Source organism: Felis catus, chromosome A2 (assembly GCF_018350175.1).
Source record: "Felis catus isolate Fca126 chromosome A2, F.catus_Fca126_mat1.0, whole genome shotgun sequence".
NCBI lineage: Eukaryota > Metazoa > Chordata > Mammalia > Carnivora > Felidae > Felis > Felis catus.
This window is the reverse complement of record NC_058369.1, coordinates 89219292-89239480: the sequence shown is the minus strand read 5'-3', so window position 1 is coordinate 89239480 and position 20189 is coordinate 89219292. Positions and strand designations below refer to the sequence as shown.

General features: G+C 36.8%; 1 protein-coding gene across 6 annotated transcripts in view; it reads left to right on the top strand.

The window, feature by feature from the left end:
- The window catches only part of SEMA3D (semaphorin 3D), a 199622-nt gene that overhangs the window by 168312 nt on the left and 11121 nt on the right, over positions 1-20189 (top strand). For all 6 annotated transcript variants that reach the window (XM_019825397.3, XM_011280356.3, XM_019825398.3 and 3 more), the window contains 6 exons: positions 1876-2098; positions 4694-4782; positions 6617-6658; positions 9846-10003; positions 12225-12289; positions 19103-19242. In XM_019825397.3, coding sequence (XP_019680956.1) covers positions 1876-2098; positions 4694-4782; positions 6617-6658; positions 9846-10003; positions 12225-12289; positions 19103-19242 — 717 coding nt within the window. The remainder of the gene's footprint in view (positions 1-1875; positions 2099-4693; positions 4783-6616; positions 6659-9845; positions 10004-12224; positions 12290-19102; positions 19243-20189) is intronic.

The following is a 20189-nucleotide window of genomic DNA, read 5'->3' as shown; positions in this document are numbered from 1 at the left end:
TCTAATTAGCGCCTGGTGTAAATGGCTCAGTTTTGTAGAGATTGTGTTTCCACCTTGTGTAAAAATTAAAACAGGGAAAAGTAGCACTTTCTTTAAGACTTTCTTCTGTCTGTCTGCAACATAGAGCCAAAGTTTGCCATTCCAAAGGAATGTTAGCCCATGAAGAATTCAAATGTAATAGCAGCATTGTTCTGAGTTAGCTTTTTGAATTACAGTATACAGAAATCATAAAATAAATTTGATATGTGGAAAGTTAAATATTTGCCTGAAAAAAATCTAATTATAAAGCAATTCTTTATATTCTTTGGATAAAGGCACGTCACGTTCATTCAATTTGTACTAGTGTGAACATTTGTGTCTTACCACCAGGGGGCAGGGTATGCTAACTATTGAATTAGTGAACACTAAAAGGCAAAGGAGAGACAATTTTAGACAGAAGTGAAAAATTCCCTGAATGGTTTCTTCACAGATCCTTTAGGGAAAGAGCTGTTGAATTGTTCACAGTGTAATTTTCACACCAGTTATATATAAAAAAAAACTAATTATGATGTAAAACTATTAAAGCTCTTTTACAAGTAATTTTTATGACGTGGTGATTTGTTCCATTTAATTTTTAATAATCATGGGTTTAATTTAAAACTGCAATCTTAAATGAATTAAAAGAAATTGAAAATAATGGTTTCTCATATATTCCCATGTTTATAAATCGCTTTCTTCGTAATTATTTCAACTCAAATTTCATGTAGCTTCATAGGAAACAAATTCACTGTGGAAGCTTTTGAAAACACAGAAAATTAGATATAATTTACATTTTTTTTTTGAGAAACTTTGAGAAGGTTGAATAGGCAAGGATAATCTGTTTCGCTAGGTTCCCTTTGGTGACCATTAGCCATTTCTCCTGCCAACAAGTAAAGACAGTTGCTTTTTGAGATCTGAAGTTAATTCAGGAGGATAACAGTTCAAAAGGCAATAGAAATATCTAGCATAGGGGTTTTATATTCAGCTTTCTGAGGCCATAATTTTTGGAAGAAAGGACAATTGTCTTGGGATTGAAATTACAAATTTTCACTTGTGCCAGTGCAGCTGAAAAGAGTATTTCAAAAGCAGAAGCCCAACTGGGCAGAGATAAAGGACTTAAAATGTAGACAAATTTTTGAGGTATAGTTGACATATTAGTTTCAGGTATGCAAAGTGATGATTTGATGTTTGAATATCTTGAAAAATATACAGTAAGTCTAGTTAACATACATCACCATACATAGTTGCAAAATCATTTTCCTTGTAATGAGAACTTTAAAGATGTGTTCTCTTAGCAACTTTCAAATACACAGTACAGTGTTATTAACAATACTCATCATGCTACCCACTATTTCCCATGACTTATTTTTTTTATATAACTGGAAATCTGTACCCTTTGACCCCCTTCACCCATTGTGACAACCCTCCCACTCCTTGTCTCTGGCAACCAACCACTGATCCGTTCTTTGTATCTGTGAGTTTGGTGTTTTTGTTTTTAAGATTCCACATATAAGTGAGGTCATACGGTATTTGCCTTTCTCTGTCTGACTTATTTTAGCATAATGTGCTCATGATGCATCCCTGTTGTCTCAAATGACAAAATTCCATTCTTTTTTTTTTTTTTTGGATGAATAATATTCCCCTGTAATCATTAAAATAACTTTGAGAGAGAAAACTGGATTTAAATATATTCAAGGTAAACTATGTTTATTGACAAGCATATGTGATTCCATATTGATCCTGTTCACCATTCCTTTCATATTGTCAATAATAAGCCTTAAAAACTTTATTGTAAGTAAATATAAGTTCCTCAGCTGTATGAACAATGTCTTTACTTCTCTTCTCATTTCTTTTCAGTGTCCAAGCAAAACCTATGATCCACTGATTAAATCCACCCGAGATTTTCCGGATGATGTCATCAGTTTCATAAAGCGGCACCCTGTGATGTTTAAATCGGTGTACCCAGTTGCGGGAGGACCAACATTCAAGCGAATCAATGTGGATTACAGATTGACCCAGATCGTGGTGGATCACGTTGTTGCAGAAGATGGACAATACGATGTAATGTTCCTTGGAACAGGTATGCTAGACCCAGATGATGCTTTCTTTCAAAGGAATTTTTCACTATTAGACAAAGGAAGCAAAGACTTCAAAAAGATTATTGGTTGAAATCAAAATGAGTAATTATTAGCTGATATCTAGTCACTATTTCTTAACATTGCATAACACATGCTTTTAATTGACAGTTATAAATATCTCCCAGCCTCCTTTAGTGGTATTTGAGATTTCAAAATATATTTGTATGTTATGACTATAACATGCCTGCTTAGATGAGGTGCTCAATACATATTTGTTGAATGACTATGGACTAAAATTAAACAAGTACAGCTAAGCAATGTTTATTTTCAGACTTCACATTTTTTTCTCTCTAGGGAGATATTTGATTCCCTGCCCCCCGCCCCCAGCCCCGCAAAAGATCCCTTCACTCAATTTTGAGAATCATTGACTGAGTTGACTTAAAATGGCTTTTCAAAAAATTAAGCAATACTTTGTAAAGATCTTTAAGTAGAAACTTCCTGGAGATTATTTTTCCTATCTTTGAATTTTGTGGATTAAGTATCACTTTCATTATTAGAGACTATTTTATTTTTTTTTGTCAACTCAATCATTATAAAATGATTAAAAACTATTTTCCAGAAAAAGAAATATTGCTTATTTAGTATGTCTCAAAAAAAGAAAGAAAAAGGAAATAGAAAATATCATCTAATGATACATGCATTCTAATGGCAGTAAAGGTAACATGCATCATGGAGATAAAAGCACTTCATCCTAGATAATGTTATGTGATTTAATGAATCAGGCATTGAGTAAAGAAATCGAAATTAATGTGTTTTCAAGAAATGGGCATTTTTTTATTGAAATAGGTTTTCAGAACTACAGAACAGTTTTATTTTTAAAAAACATACTGTTTTTGCAAAAAGAAGAAGAAGAAGAAGAAGAAGAAGAAGAAGAAGAAGAAGAAGAAGAAGAAGAAGAAGAAGAAGAAGAAGGCTCAGAGCCTGGAGACTTCTTCAGATTCTGTGTCTCCTTCTCTTTCTGCCCCTCCCCTGCTCACGTTCTGTCTCTGTCTCTCAAAAACAAATAAACATTAAAAAATTTTTTAATAAATACATTGAAAAAAAAGTAGAGTTTATTAGGGAACGTGCATGTGACAGACTTAGAGGGTTTTCAGAATACCTGTTGTTAAGCCTGATTTTGCTGCAGATGGCAATAACAAGACATAGGAAAGTAAGCGATGTTCTCAAGACTATAGAGATTACTAGGGAAGCGGACCAAGTAAGTACAGTAAAACCTTGGATTGAGAGTCACTTGTTCTGCGAGTGTTCTGCAAGATGAGCAAACATTTCTAATAAACTTTAACTGGATAAACAACTGATTTCTCGCAATACGAGTTAGTACCTAATACCAAATGCCGCGTGATCACAACTTAGCCAATGGTTCTTAAAATTTGCTTAGATATATGAGTGCTTTGGATTACAAGCCTGTTTCTGGAATGACTTATGCTCACAAACCAAGGTTTAACTTTAACTAGTCTGTCACTAATTCTAAGGAGTTTGCTACTGAATTTGCGCTGTCCGCCCAAAGCGTTCCTAGGTCAACACTTCGCTGTCATAAATGCCATTCGGCCACTAGGTGGTACTACCTAACTTTGACTGAGAAAATTATAAGGTAACTAAGATAGATGGATCGATTTTCAATTATGACCTTTGGAAAATGTATATTTTATATTTTTTCAAAGATCCTAGAGTCCTTTAAAAACCGAATTAAATATTTCAGACTATTTTGGGCAAATAGGATCATTACTATCCATATTAAAATTCTTCAACCACAGTGTCAGAAGTTTAAAAGCATCTATATTGTATAAATTAATTTCCAAATGAGATTTTTTTTCTCCTTCTAAAATGTTCTTTTGATTGTCTATCTGTAATAAATAGCATGTCACCTTGTAAACTGCAATAGAAGATCCTGTATTTAAGGCATCTTTACTAAATGTCAATTTTTGGTTTATAGTCTTTTAAATTTTGGTTACTCTTAAATTAAACCAAAATGATTTTAAACAAAACTTCAGTTTCCAGCCTATTAGTAAAGTTTCTGTAAATAAAATATGTTGGTGAGTGAGCTAAAATTCCCCCCATGTAGATGGCTTCAGTGGTTTCTCTTCCCTTTGTTAACATTATTTAACAATGTATATATCTTACCTTTCACCGTAACTTAGATGCGATAAGCACTGAATAAATATTTCTTACATTGAGAGAGAGAGAGAAAAAAAATATTTTAATATATCTTAACCTTTTAAATTCAGTTACAAAAATATCATTCCACTTTAGTTATAATTTCAGCCATTATTTGAATGAGACATACATACTCCTTTTGCTCGAAAGATCTTTGAGTGCATGTCTTTTAATGTCTTCCTTACAAATATGTGTTTTATGAGTTAAAAACTATCATGTTTCGGAAGGAGGGAATCATATCCATTAAGCTTCACTTCTTGTGTGCCTTGTTTAATCTGACTTTTCCAAAGGCTTTGAAAGAAAAAGGAGGGAACAGTTGTGAAGGTTGCTAGGCATATACTTAAAGGAGAAACAGCAGGATTATAGGTCATGTATTTTTTCAGACATTGGAACAGTCCTAAAAGTTGTCAGCATTTCAAAGGAGAAGTGGAATATGGAAGAAGTAGTGCTGGAAGAGTTGCAGATATTCAAGGTAAGACAGTCCAGAGTTCCAGAAGAGATGGGGACACTTAGTAGTCCTTGATACAGGACAGTGTGTTTTAATACATCGTCACTTTTCCTAGAGAAGTCTGTGCAATTAGCTCCTTTATTTTCCTTTTCCTTAAGCAATGGAAAAAAAGTTTTTTCAAGCAACTGAGAACAGGACTCCTCTCTCCCCGTAGAATACCACTAAAATCAGGGCTCCTGGGATGGCCACTCATTACTTTATTCTCTAAGCATATGGTCAGACAAATCGCCACAGTGGATGAAAGCCTGGGGTCTGGGGTCTCTGACTACCCAGATGCTTTTCTACTTTAAACGGTTGACTTTTCAATTTTTCCTCCATTGAATTTGAGAAAACTGGAAGAGTGTGTAAATCACATGTCCCTGCTTTCCGTAAGGAATCTTTTTTAAACAAGGTTGCATGATAGTAAAGCCTTGATGTATGCTACGTCCCCCTAGAGAGCTAGATCTAAAATAATAATTTTCTAGATTTGGGGAATGTCTTTGACTTTTAACAATACATTTGAGCTGTGGTATTCTCTGTAGATGCTCAGTGACATTTAGTTCAAAATTATTTTCTGAAAGTAACATTAGAAATAAAAGTGTATTTCTGACAGGAGCCTTGAAAAATATGTTGTGTCTTTTATAACATTTTTGTTGAGATAGTTCATTAAAATGGGCTGTTTCCCTGTGAACATCTATTGCCTTAAAAAAAAAAATCAAGTAGAGACCCCCACTGTGAGGAACTCAAGGTAATTAACATGCTGAGTTCCACAGGATCCTGTTTACATTGTGATGATAATAGTGGTCAAGGAGTTAACAAGAACAAGATCTGCTATCTGGCATCTACCAAAAACAAAGTCTTGGGTGGTTCCTGAGGGAAAAACTGATGTCAAATCTAAGTGTGAACCCAGAAGCCAAATATGAAGCTCCCACAATACATAAGGTGCATTAAAATAAGTTTTACTTAATGGTGGTTAGTGGTCAAGAGGAATTATTTGGATTCCATTGTGAAGATTAAATAATGAACCTGTGTCCTTCATTAAAAAAAAAAAAAAAGTTTTGGGATAGCACGTTCTCATTTTAACATTTTTCTTTCATTTTTTTTTCATGTATTTTCTTAAATTTTTGGTATCTGCTACTGTTTATCGGTTTGTAAGTACTGGCTGGTGAGAAACGAATGGACAGTAAATAGATGATAAGTAGATGAAAAATTCTTAAAGATTCCATCCTTTTTAGTTTGGTAGCTTCTGTGTTCATGTTTCTAATTTTATATTGCATGCATAAAGCCATAGTTTCAACTAGTAAAGCAAGTCCTAGTTCATATCACGGAATCTTGTGCATCAGTAGCTTGCCACGTTCCATAAAGAATATGCTCATCCACAAAGAACACTATAGCTTTTCAGAACTCTGCTACTTGAACAAGTTTTTCAACTACCGATCTAAGTAAGAGCAGAACTAGGTAATAAATAATTATGGAGATGTTCTTGTCAACACTAGTTTGAATTATATGGAAGCAGTTAAGATAAGCAGATTTAGAAGGAGAAACCTTGTGGGTAACTGGGAGCGATTTCCAATGCACAGTGTTTCCTCATACATTTAGATAGTTTTTCTGTAATAAGATACTTTAAAGGAACTATTTTGATCCTTTCTATTAAGGTAGAATTAGAAGGAAAGAACAAACGTTAAGATCCTTTCCCCCTCTATATAACAGACCCTTGAAGTTTTCTTCAGTGATCTTTGGTACATGACAAGAGAACATATTGGCTGCTATAAAAGACTCTTAATGATTATCTTTATTAACATTTGATTTTTATTTTCAGCACTCATCAATCATCCTGAACATGGAGTTGTCTCTGAAGCAGGTACTTTCTAATTTTTCTGTAAAAATTAGCCACAAAAGCAACAGGCTGCTTGAATTCATTTTAGGGAAACTCTATTGATATTGGAAGTTAAATTATAAATAATGTAAAAAGCTTTAAATTGTGTGTTTCTTTTATAACCAATTAGAGGCCAGTGTTGTAGGCTTGCCTTAGGAGAAGTAGAACCAAATATCATTACTTGAATGATAGATATTCCCCTTCCCTTGGCTCTTGAAAACTGAGTTCACTTTCTTTGTTTCATGAGGATGTGTCTCTGTCAAGGCCATAAGAAGTACATGTAGAATACTAACCATAGTCACGAAAAATGGTTTTTAATCAGGGAGTCTAGAAATTACACTATGACGATGGTGGCAAAGAGCCCAAGAGTCAACTGCCGGCCTTCCACTTAGTATCTGACTCTGGGAATCAATTTCCTTAACAGAGAAATTAGGGAAATAAAATCCACCACCTAATAAATAGGATGCTGCACACAAAATTTGAGACAGAGAGTTGGCACATCGTAAGTGTGAAGTAAATGGTATCTGATGACAATGACAATAATGATATTTAATAGATCGTAAGTTCTCAATATGATACTCCAAATCCCAATTAATTCAAGAGGTTCAGGCTTGTATTAGCATTTGTATATGTACCCCCAGGATAAAAAAATTATGGGATAATATGCTTAATTTTTTTAATATAATTTATTGTCAAGTTGGCTAACATAAAGTGTATACAGTGTGCTCTTGGTTTTGGGGGTAGATTCCCGTGATTCATAGCTTACATACAACACCCACTGTTCATCCCAACAAGTGTCCTCCTCAATGCCCATCACCCATTTTCCCCTTTCCCCCCTAACATTGTCTTCATCTATGTGGCTAGTAATGACACAGAAACTATTAGGGAAAAGATCTAAATAGATTTCTTATTTGATCTTTTCCATTAATGTTTTTCACTGAATGTTTAGTTCTTAAAGGCCTACTACTACCCTTGGAGGGTATAGAAATGAATGAATGGCATAGTCCTTCACTTAGAAGCTCACAGTGGAGCTGGGAGACATAGAAAGAACACGCTACCAATGCAAAACAATAATGGAAGCCTGTACAGGGAAAACACAGGGGAGGAACTGGTCTAAGAGGAAGCCAGGTAGAGCAGAGGAAGGAAGGGAAAAGAACAGACATGTGGGGCGTGGGTGGCTCAGTCGATTAAGCATCTGACTCTTGGTTTCGGCTCAGGTCATGCTCTCACAGGTTCATGAGATCAAGCCCTGCATCAGGCTCTGCACTCACAGCGTGGAGCCTGCTTGGAATTCTCTCTCTCTCCTTTTCTCTTTGCCCCTGCCCCCCTCAAAATAAGTAAATATACATTAACAAAAAAGAAGAGACATGTAACCTGAACTACGAAGGATGTTGCAGTTAACCGGTTAAATTAAAAAGGGGATGGGAAGAGGAAGCCTATGCCAAGGAAAAAAGGAGAACATTTGGAAAGGTGTGAGCAGTGAGAAATCATAGCTTATTCTAATAAGTTTGTGAACAATTAGAGCAAAGGGCATATGTGTGTGCAAGGGGCAAGGAGGCTAGAAATGATTCTGGGACATAAAACAAAGCAAGATTAGGTACATCCTTATATGTCTTCCTAAGAAGTTTAACAGTTTTATCTGAGGACAACGAAAACCTTTAAAGATCTTCAGCAGGAATGTGTTGTGATAAGCTTTTCCTTTTAGGAAGGTCAGTCTGGTGTGGCAGAGCGAAGATGGATCGAGTCCTGGGGTAGAGGTGGGGGTTGTCGGAACACGAGGCTGAAGCCAGTGGAAATATTAGAACACTTATAAGTAATCCAGGGAAGAAACAATAAAGACAGACAAAAGTGTTGGCAGTGGAGAGGGAGAGGAGGAGATAGATAGAGAGTTCTGTGTAAGAGAATGGAAAAGATACGGTGGCTGACTAAGAGATAAAGGGGATTCAGAGACAACTCCCAGCTTTGTGTCCTGGGTGACAAAGCTAGGGTAGCAGGGCTAGATTTAGGGCAATCCAGTATGTCAACCTTGACGTTGTTTTCAAGATGCCCCTGACGCTTTATACAATAAGACAGGCAAAGAAATGAGGATAGAAAAGAGGGGGCACCTCACATTTAATGCAAAGAAAGGAATCCTCAAAGGAGACAGAAATCTTAGGCAGAAATAAAGACAGAGAACAAGAAAAAGTTGAAGGTCAAGGGAGGCATGATTCTTGGTGTTAAACACTTTGGAGAATTGAAGTAAAGCAAATACTGAACTGGGTGCATTGCATGTAGCAGCTAGGAGGTCTTAACTGACATTTTAATAGGCAGGGCAGGTAGAAGATAGATGTCTGTAGATTGAGTAAGTGTATTTATTTATGTCAGCATTTATTTCTCAGGTTTTTACCCTTTGTGTAAAGTCTGATATGGCCCGCTGTCGTTGACCATGAGTTCACTGAAGGCACAGACTCTGGCTTAGTTATTCGTATCCTCCCTCTCCCTACGTCTTCCACCACGTACGCTCAGCGAATGCTCATAAAGAGCAGTGCATTGTTTTCAGAACATATTTCCAAAATGCACCTTTATATGCTGAGTTGTTTAGTATCCTGCAGCCTTTCATTGGTGATATGGCATCTTTCGAGCCTCCTTAATACTTTCTTCACAGTGATACCAAGCATTTTCTCTCCAGCTTATAACCCATTTTCCTTCAGGGATCAAGAGGTATTTCATTAGCAAATGAAATGGTTCAAACCACAAGAAAGTTTCATAAATCTCTTTTCAGCCGTCTCTCACGCAAGAAGCCACAGCAGCGGAAGACCATCAGTGTTGCCCATCACATCTGTGCTTGATATAATCTACCAAAGCACATTTTCAACCATTGAGAAAGAATTTGACGTCTTAATTCCTCAGTCTAGCAGCTGGGTTTTGACCTTCTTAAATTACTGCCAAGGTTATCCTAGCTCTCTAGAATGCTGTCCATTTCGGTATCAACATCTTCAAACCGCCATGCTGCCAGGAGTAGAAGTGATCGACTCATCTTACTCTTTGTTACGTTTCTGTACAACTGCTTATTTTCTGTACAAGGGCACCCGAGGAGACAGATTTAGATCTGTGATGTGGTATTCAGGAAAGGGAAGTTCTTAAGACTGGTCTGAAAGATGCTTCTAATTCATTTGTTTTGCCTGATTTGTAGCAACAATTGTACGTCGGTTCCCGGGATGGATTGGTTCAGCTCTCCTTGAACAGATGCGACACTTATGGGAAAGCCTGTGCAGACTGTTGCCTGGCCAGAGACCCCTACTGTGCCTGGGATGGAAATGCATGCTCTCGATACGCGCCCACTTCAAAACGGTAAGAGGCACATGGAGTGAAGGTGAAGCCTTCTTTTCTACCCAGCGACTATCTCACCGGAATACCTTGTTTTCTAGTTTAAATTAAGGACGATTTAATTGTAGAAAACATGGTCTCTGGTAAGAATATTAAAATTAAATTTTGCATAAAACTAAATGTTGAAGGAGCATGAAATAGAGTGTTCTGAAGTGCCGAAATGTGGAACTTGAAAAAATTCTGAAAAATTGTTTACGTGCTTTTCCTTCATCTCCGTTAAATACCATTAAAAGTTGGTTTTTCTCGACTACTTTGCCCTTCCTCCATTCCTCCCTTCTTCCCTTATTTTTACATGGTCTATGTTTACCCTTACTGTTTTGCAAATAATGTATACATATACGTGTTCGTAAAAGCGTAGGTTATAAACAACCCACAGCGCGTCTCAGTGACTTGGTACAATTTTATTTTTACTGTAATAAGTCTAACTTGGTCAACTTCTGTCACTCAGATGTACATAAACATCAAAATGCTGTCCTGCTGTTTACTGTTCGTTGCTTTATGTGCTCTTAAAAATGAAGCTATTCTGAGCCAACAAAACCCAGTTAGAAACGTATCCTCTATACACACGGGCAAAAGCACCACAAAATCATCCAAGGATGTCCATTTCAGCACAGTTTTCAGTAGCAAAATTATTGGAAACAACCTGAATTGTCATCAGGATGACTGATGCTAGCTAAATATGTTATGATCATAAATTGTTAAATGTGCATTATGGTAACACCCTTTTTCTGCAGTATTGTTCAAGGTATATTTTTCCTCTAGGTAAAATGTCAGCAATTTGTGTATGGTATTTTTTTTTTAATCTTTAGGTCTGTATTAACTATGATGACAAGTGAGTGTATGTTAGTCCCACTAGTACGTACACACTTGTTTCTTCTTGAAATTTGACTCACATGTCAAATTTCAAATTCGAGGACTCACAGATTGAATGCATAGTACAACAGCAGATACGGCTTATAATTAGGAGACTGTTTAGATTCCCTGAAATTTCTGGATTCGCTGTGGGTGGGGAGATACCGCTATTACCAGTTCAAAGTAAAAAACGCCAATATTCTGTTATAGTTTTTGGCTAAGAATATACTTCTCATAGTGAGCCCTTGGGGAATATTTTTCTTTTCTAGAAACTAAAAATCAAAGAGTGCTCATTAGCTCGTAATGGACCTTCAGTTTGATGAATTGACCCTGTTTCTTAAGAAGCCACGATTTAAAAACATTCTTGACCTTATGTACCTTACACAATCATAATTTTTCTTCTTATATTTCCCAAGACTCTATCTCTGATCTTGCACACATGCCCCTGCGATAGTTTCCCTTACCTTAACATAAATGTCCACGGGAGCCAAAAAAATGTACGTGCTAGATGAATCTCATACAGGCTCGTCACCTGGTCAGTACTGCCCTTAAGCAACACCCTAGATGTTGCAGATTTTACTGTGACTTTTACGATTGCTGAAGTGGCAACATAAAATAGTCAACGCAAATGAAAATAGACTGTAAGAGTTTAAGACGTCTTTAATTCAGGGTAGCAGCTTTCTCTTTTCTTATGCAATAGCTACTGTTTTCTCTTAAGGAAAATATGTGACAATAATGCACAACACCATTATTTATTATTATCCTTGTCTCTACTATCAGAAAAACAATGTGAACAGCATATCAGCAGATAGGATTAGCCACTCATGCTCTACCAAACTGGTACTTCTATTTGAGAGGACAGTGTTTAACTTGTTGCTTAATCAAATCTATGGAATAGCGAATCTCCATAGGGTAACAAGTTCTAGATTTGTGGTTACTTTCCTACCCACGAAATAAAGCTCTTGTACATCTTGTTACTTTCCCATGGACTGATTGAAAAAAGAGGGTAAGGATGGTTTGCCTCCCCCATTGGATGTATCTGAAACCTGGGCTATATTTATAATCAACCTGTTCTTTTGAACAATTTGTCAAAAGTCAGAGGAGTTCAATAAAATTCATATCATCTTATTTCCAAAACAGGATGCATTCTGTTAGGACTCTGTTGCTAGTAGTATTTGGATTAACATTAGATGGGAATAGTGCCCTGTGTTTGAGTTGAGCAGTAATACAAGCATAGTTCTGCTCTTGCCACTGTTATTAGTGTTAAATGCCGACTATATCTGTTCCAGATATCATGCTCAATGTTCTAAACAGTTTAATCCCTTTTCCATAGGCGAGCCAGACGCCAAGATGTAAAGTATGGAGACCCGATCACCCAGTGCTGGGACATAGAAGACAGTAAGTATAAGTTTAATATGCTTTTCTCCCATTTAAAATGTTAAGCCTAGTTTTTGTGTGCCTTTTTATTATATGACTTAAAATATCTATTATATGGGAAGCTCTCATTTTATATAATGCTTATGTTCTGGAAAAGCAACAGGAGATTTTATCAATCAACCCCCTGTCTACATGCCTAAGTGAATAATCCTTTGTTATATCATTATTTGTATCATATGTCTTTTAAAATTCCTATCCCTTTTTTTTTGTATTTTTTACTGCCTTACCCATCCTCATAAAGTTTGAAAACTGCTAATAAAGATAAAAGAGGATATAGTCCAAAACATATGGACATTCAGAGTAAACTCAGAGACCCTTCCAGAAAGGTCTGATGAGAGTGTAGCACTTGTTAGAAAGTTTTAGGTAGTATATGCATTATGTGAATTTGTGTATTAATTCATGTTTTCATTCAATCAGTAAATGTTTATTAAGTGACTTCCAGGTGCATATAATTGTCCTGGGTACATGTTGAGACAAAGAAACTCCTTCGAGAGCTTATAATTCTTTGGGGAGATGTCATAAGGCACAATTAGTGATATGGGAGTTTAGCAAAGAGAGACATCACCAGAAGCTGTCTTGTTCAGAGAAAATTTCGTGGAAGATCTTGAGAGCCTGAGTATGACTGGGACAAAGTGGAGAATAAAAAGGAGTGAGTCTGATAACAGAGGGAAAAAAAATCTATAAGAGTATATTGCAAAATATCTATACAAAATATTCCCCTCAAAATCCATGAGTATATTCCAAAAAAAAAAAGTATAAGAATATATTCCATAGCTTTGGTTACTTTCCACTCTCAAGCTCTACCTTCAGAGGATATATGCTCACACACACGCTCAGGCACACACATACACACACTCAACTGGAGAAAGGAAACTGCCTTCCCTTCATCACATTGTTAGTAACCACCCCCACGTTCCATAAACAACCCAAATTTCATAGTCTATAACCAGTGACCCAGCAGCTTTATAATTTAAACACAAAACAATTATTTATAATTTATAATTTCATTCTTCTGAAAAATAAGCTCTGGTCCAGAAGAGTATGTTTGACCTTGTTCTACTGCATGGGTGACTGCCTGTCGTGTCCAGTGTTTTATTTAGCAGGTGTTACCATGTGCAACCTACATGGTGTTTTCTACGCACCCGCGAGATGTTTCCAGAACAGTTACAAGTATTGAGGATATACCCGTGAATGAAAAAGAAAACAGTCTGTGCATCCATGGAACTTCTGTTCAAGTTGTGTCAGGGGAGGGAACAGACGGTAAACTTAAAAAGAAGTAAAATAGATGTAATGTCAGATAGTGATAAGTGTTGTAAAGAGAGTGATTCAAAACACAGTTCCTGCTGATGGGGGAGATAGTGACTCACCATATCCTGTTCCTGCTGTGACCAACCACACACAGTCTCTGCCAATCATCACCATCACTGCCCCAATCCATTTTTTTTGTCAAGGTCTCCAGCAGTTCCTTCCTTGCCAAATCCAATGGCCAATTTTCAGTTGTCATTTCTACTTAATGTCTAACTCCCTCCTCCTTGAAACACATTCTTCATTTGACTTCCGTGCAGTGATGTGCTAGGGCCAGTTCTTAATGGTCCCATGAGAGCTGATGGCTTATTATTTAGGAATTGCATAAGCTGGTTTTAAACCCTTACTAGCTTGGTTCAGCCAGAGTGGGAGTTTTTACACAAAAAAGAACAAGCACTACAAATCAGGGTTTTTTGTTTTGTTTTGGTTTTTCCAAAGACATGGTGTCTCAGCATTCTTGGGCTTCATGCCCCCCCCCACATCCTTATGATTTTCCTCTCACTTTACAGGCTGCTCCTTCTGAGTGTTCTTAACTCTCCTTTGCATCCCACCATCTAAACATAAAATCTTTGCCTGTTCACTGCCTAACACCGTCAATTTCAATACTATCAGAGGCAATTTGCTCCCAGATTCTTAGTCCGGTTCTAAACTCTGTCTTGTATGCCAGACGACTTGTATGCCTACCCAAGAGCTCATCTTAGATGCCTAATAAGCGTCCCAAATGATCTATGAGAAAGAATTAGTGCTGTCTTTTCCTAAACTTCGTTCTGCAGTGAAGACTTACCCATATTAATAAATAGCACCTCCATTCACCCAACTGCTTAGCAAAAAAAAAGCAGCTAGGCATCATCTTTTTCTTTTTCTCTTTCTTCCACAGCCTAGTACCAACCTCACAATAAGTCCTTTTGGCTCTGTGGCCACCACTGCTCCTACTCTTCATCACCTCCCGATGTGCCCGCTTACCCAAAGCCACCACACCTGTCCCGGAGCCGTTTATCTGGTCCTCCTGCTTCCGTTTTTTCCCCTGATCAGTCTCCATCCCACTTAGTAGCCAGAGTAACCTTTCAGAAACTACAGTCAGATAACAGCATTCTCTTACTCAAAATCTTTCACTAGCTTCTTAGAACAATTAGTGAAAAACCCATAGCGTTTACCATGGCCTCTACAGTCTGCTTGATCTCGTTCCTGATACTTGCTTGGATCCTCTTCGTTTCACTGTTGCATGGCTCGCTCACTGGTTTCTCTTTTTCAAAAGCTCCAGTCTTGTTCCTGCCTCAGCTAGGTTTGTATTTATTTCCTCCGTACCTATCTAAAGAAGTGTCACACCATTTAATTTTTTTTTAATTTTTTAAATGATTATTTATTTTTGAGAGAGAAATGGAGTGTGAGCAGAGGAGGGGCAGAGAGAGAGGGAGACACAGAATCTGAAGCAGGCTCCAGGCTCTGAACTGTCAGCACAGAACTCAATGCGGGGCTCGAACCCACAAACCGTGAAATCATGACCTGAGCTGAAGTCAGACTTTTAACCGACTGAGCTACCCAGGTGCCCCCACACCATTTAATTTTATGCTTAAAATATTGTCTCAGGGGCACCTGGGTGGCTCAGTCAGTCAAGCGTCTGACTTCGGCTCAGGTTGTGATCTCGAGGTTTGTGGGTTCGAGCCCCACATCAGGCTCTGTGCTGCCAGCTAGGAGTCTGGAGCTTGATTCAGATTCTATGCCTCTCTCTGCCACTCTTGTGCTTGTCCTCTCTCTCTCTCTCTCTCTCTCTGTCTCTCTCTCTCTCTCTCGGTCTGTCTCTCAAAAATAAATAAGTGTAAAAAAAAGTTAATTAAATGTTACTGTCTCAGAGACACCTTTTCTGACCATCCTGAGATACTTTCTCCGTGTTCTACCTCTGATTCCCTGATCTGCTTTTTTATTTGTAGCGCAAAACACTGCCAAATACTATGTTCTTTAATTTATTCACTTGATGACCTTGTCCCTGTCACTGGGATGTAAATTGTATCCTAGGCACAAAAGAATGTTTGCGTAATGCATGGGTAAAGGAGAGGATACTTAGCTGGATAGCATCTGAGCTTCGCTAAAAGAGCAAAGGCAAATTTTACCGTAGATGAAGGCACAATAATTACAATCAGAAAGACCTCACAGAGGTTGGGCTAGGTTTGTGACAGCTCCTATGGAATTCTATGGAGTTTATGTTTACCCTGTAGACTATAAGAAGTTATCTCATGTTTCCGGGAACAGTCATTTAAAAATATATATATATATGAGTAGTTGATACCTATTTGGAAAGCCAGAGACAGAAAATCAACTGTGGGCATTAAAGTAGAGATAATAAGGGTATTTAAAAACTAATGTATTTGCAATCTTAAGGAATTTATTAAGTTATAATTGACAGGTAGCATTTACACTAGTTTCAAGTACACAACAACGATTCAATACTTGCATACATTGTGAAACAATCACAATAGGTCTAAGTTAGCATCCGTCACCACAGTTACAAAATATGCTGCAGTAAATGTGGGCGGGGCGGGGGGGGTGGAATATATCTTTCCAAGTTAGGGTCTTGTTTTGTTTTGTTTTGTTTTGTTTTGTTTTGTTTTGTTTCAGGTAGATACCCAGAAGTGGACTCTCTAGATCCTATATTAGTTACATTTATAATTATTTGAGGAACCTCTGTACTGTTTTCCCTGGCGCTAATTTACATTCCCATCAACAGTGCACAAGTGTTTCCCTTTCTCCACATCCTTGCCAACACTTGTTATTTCTTATCTTTCAGACCGTAGCCATTCTGACAGATATGAGACGATAGCTCATTGTGGTTTTGATTTGCATTTCCCTGATGATCAGTGATGCTGAGCATCTTTTCATGTACCTGCTGGCCATCTGTTATGTTCTCTTTGAAAAAAAAAATGTTCAGTTTCTCTGCTCATTTGCAATTGGATTATTTGGGGGCTTTTGCTATTGAGTTGTGTGAGTTGTTTATACATTTTCGATATTAAGACCTTATCACATATATTATTTGCAAACATTTTCTCCCATTTGGTAGGAAGACATTTCATTTTGTTGACGATGGTCTTTGCTGTGCAGAAGCTTTTAGTTTGATGTCGTCCTTCTTATTTATTTTTGCTTGTGTTGTTTGTGTTCTGGCATCAAATTAAAAGAATCATCAATAAAATACATCAAGGAGCTTCCTGCCTGAGTTTTCTTCTAGGGGTTTTATGGTTTCAAGTCTTACATTTAACACATCCATCCATTTGGGGTTAATTTTTATGTATGGTGTAAGGTAGTGGTCCTTTTTCTTTTTCCTTTTTCCTTTTTTTTTTTTTTTTTTTTTGCATGTGACTGTCCAGTTTTCCTAACACCATTTGTTTAAAAGACTGTCCTTTTCCTGTTGTATATTCTGGACTCTTTTATTGCAAAAATAATTATCTATGTGTGGGTTTATTTCTGGGCTCTCTGTTCTGTTCCACTGATCTGTGTCTGTTTTTATGCCAGTACCATACTGTTTTAACTACTATAGTTTTGTTACTATGGTTTAAAACCAGGGAGCGTAAGGGATCCCATCAGAGCAGCACCCACAAAGCCTCCAGCTTTGTTCTTTTTTTCTTAAAGCTGGCTTTGGCTCTTCGGAGTCTTTTATGGTTCTGTGCAAATTTTTAGAATTATTTCTTTCTCCGTGAAAAATGTGATTGGTGTTTTAATAGGGATTGCACTGAATCCAAAAATTGCTTTTAGTAGTATGGACATTTTTGTCAATATTAATTCTTTTAATCCATGAGCATGAAGTATCTTTCCATTTACTTGTGCCTTATTCAATTTCTGTCATTAATGCCTTATAGTTTGCAATGTGTGGGTGTTTCATGTCCGTAGTTAAATTTATTCCTAGGTACTCATTCTTTTTGATGCAGTTGTAAATAAGATTGCTAAAAGTAGGAAATTTAAAACTCAAAAATGAAACAAAGATTATTGCTAACAGTAAATTCATTTCCTGTCAAACGGACATAGTGATGACTTCGTGTCAAAGAGTCACTGTTTTTCCTGACTTGAAAAAGCGTTTCATACGATCAACTATTTCATTTTCACTAATGTATCTTTTACTAACTTGACCGATTCTTTGGCCGAATCAGTCTAATTGAGTTTCTCCCCCACTCTTGCCTCATCACCTAGCAATCAGCCTGAAACCTCCCTGCTCTGTTCCTGAACTCCTTTTGCTCAGGAAAATGGCATCTGTTACTTTGAAATGATACATGCCTTTCTCTTCCATGATTGGCACTGGGGATCTTTCTGTGCATTAGGAATTTATTAACTGTGAAAATCACAGATATAATCTGTTGAATTGGCAGGGACGGTGGATATATTACAAGTTTCAAATGGAATCCACACATTTTGAAGGTCAGATGAGGTTAATTCATGATGGTGTCAGCACGCCTGACTTAATCATTGCTGGTAAAACACAAACAAGTTCAAAAGAAGTTTCTTCAAAGGCAAGCCCAACTATTGGATATATGTGCATTCATGCCATTTGCTGATAATTTTGTGTGCTTACATGTAGGATTCACAGAGGTCCCTTAAGCCTTACTCTTGGTTTATGCCTAAAATGCTAAGTAGGCCCATCTGCAGAATTGAGACATCTGAATATATGATGAAAAAGTGCATGTTTGGGCCAGGCTGAGCAGCTGTCATTTTTTATTTGATCAAATTTGAGCTACAGATCTTAGATCACACATGGGACACAGCCTTTGGCTACTCTGGATGGAATGTATTTCAGATGGTGCAGTTGATTTACGAGAATAGGGTGTCTGAGACAATGCTCCCTTAGCAGCCCATTAACTATCTTATAGCAAATGCATGTTGGGCTTAAGAATCCCTCTTTGAATAAAAGAGAACATTTTTTGGTAGATAATGTGTATAAGTCCAGAGTCTGAGTATTAGAGCATCTAGCTCAATATCATCAGTATAGAATTTTATCAAGTACAGACCACTGTACTTACTTTTTTGACATTAAAATTTCTTAATGTTATGTGGTCTATCAAATCATGATAGAATTGCTCTGTAAAGATGAAGTAAATGCTCCTCTGGAACTATCTACAAAATTGGTTATATTTTATACAAGTTAGAAGGGGTGAATCATTAAAAGACACTAAAGTTGTATTCAGTTCAGCTCGGATAAAAAGACTCAGTGGTTAGAGTTAGATCTTATGAGTTCTTACTTTAAAAAATTGGTTGCAAATAGTTGATATATTGATGAAAGGATAAAAATTGTAATGCAAGGATAGAGTTTTAAAAATCAATCTATTAGATAATATTTGACTCTTCGGTAACAATATTATAACATGAATTTCCTCTCTCTTTAATAATGTGTATGAATCTTTTCCTCATAGCATCTGTTCTAAATCAGTCTATTTTCCCATTGCTTTTAAAATCAGGTCAAGGTTAATCTCCTATTCCATGTTTGCTTTCCAGGCATTAGTCATGAAACTGCTGATGAAAAGGTGATTTTTGGCATTGAATTTAATTCAACCTTTCTGGAATGTATACCTAAATCCCAGCAAGCATCTATTAAGTGGTATATCCAGCGGTCAGGAGATGAGCATCGAGAGGAGGTAAGTTATAGTCTTCAAAGAATGCTCATCTCGAGGGAAATAGTGTAAAAGTTAAATCAAGTTTTGGTGGTGAGAGATGTTCAATGTTTAGTGCCGTATGGCGCTCTCCTCACTATTTGGGGTAAAGAGGAAAATACTAATTTATACTCACTAACATGGAAGATAACAATGCTTTTGATATGAATAGGACAACTTAGGAGCGAGCACCTGGGTGACTCAGTTGGTTAAGCAGCCAACTCTTGATTTCGGCTCAGGTCATGATCTCACGGTTCATTAGTTCGAACCCCGTGTTGGGCTCTGGGATGACAGTGCAGAGCCTGCTTGGGATTCTCTTTCAGCCCCTCCCCTGCTTGCATTAATAAACTTAAAAAAATAATAGGACAACTTAATACAGACACATTAATAAAATATATTTAAAATTAGATTGAATTTTTATAAGAAATTTACATAATTTTTTCCAAATTTTCATTCTCATAGATTGTCTGTATTTTAGGGCAATTCCCTGGTCAAAAACAAGAACACATATTTTCCCCCTATGGTAGGATAAGGAGTAAATTTTGACTGTGTTTACACTTAGGTCATAATAGTGGTTTAACTATTGTGTTTAACTTAGATCACAAAGTGAAACAGGTTGAATATGGATACAGAAAGAAATACCTATCTTTGTCATATCAGGTGAACAAGTTGGATAACTATCTGGACATGTACCCCTTCACTCTGGATGTGTTAAAATTAAATTAGCAAAAGGAAAAGCAGTATGGGTGTTCTCTTTGTCTTTTGACTTTTTCTGTTTGAGTCTAAGACATACATATGATTGAAACATATAACAGAAATTTTGTGAGGTAGATAAATTATATATGTTGCTGAACTTAATGAGATGACTTTGGGTAGTCTGAGAAATCCTATGTTATTATTTAGTGCCATTAAGCAAAGGGTAAATGGCAAAG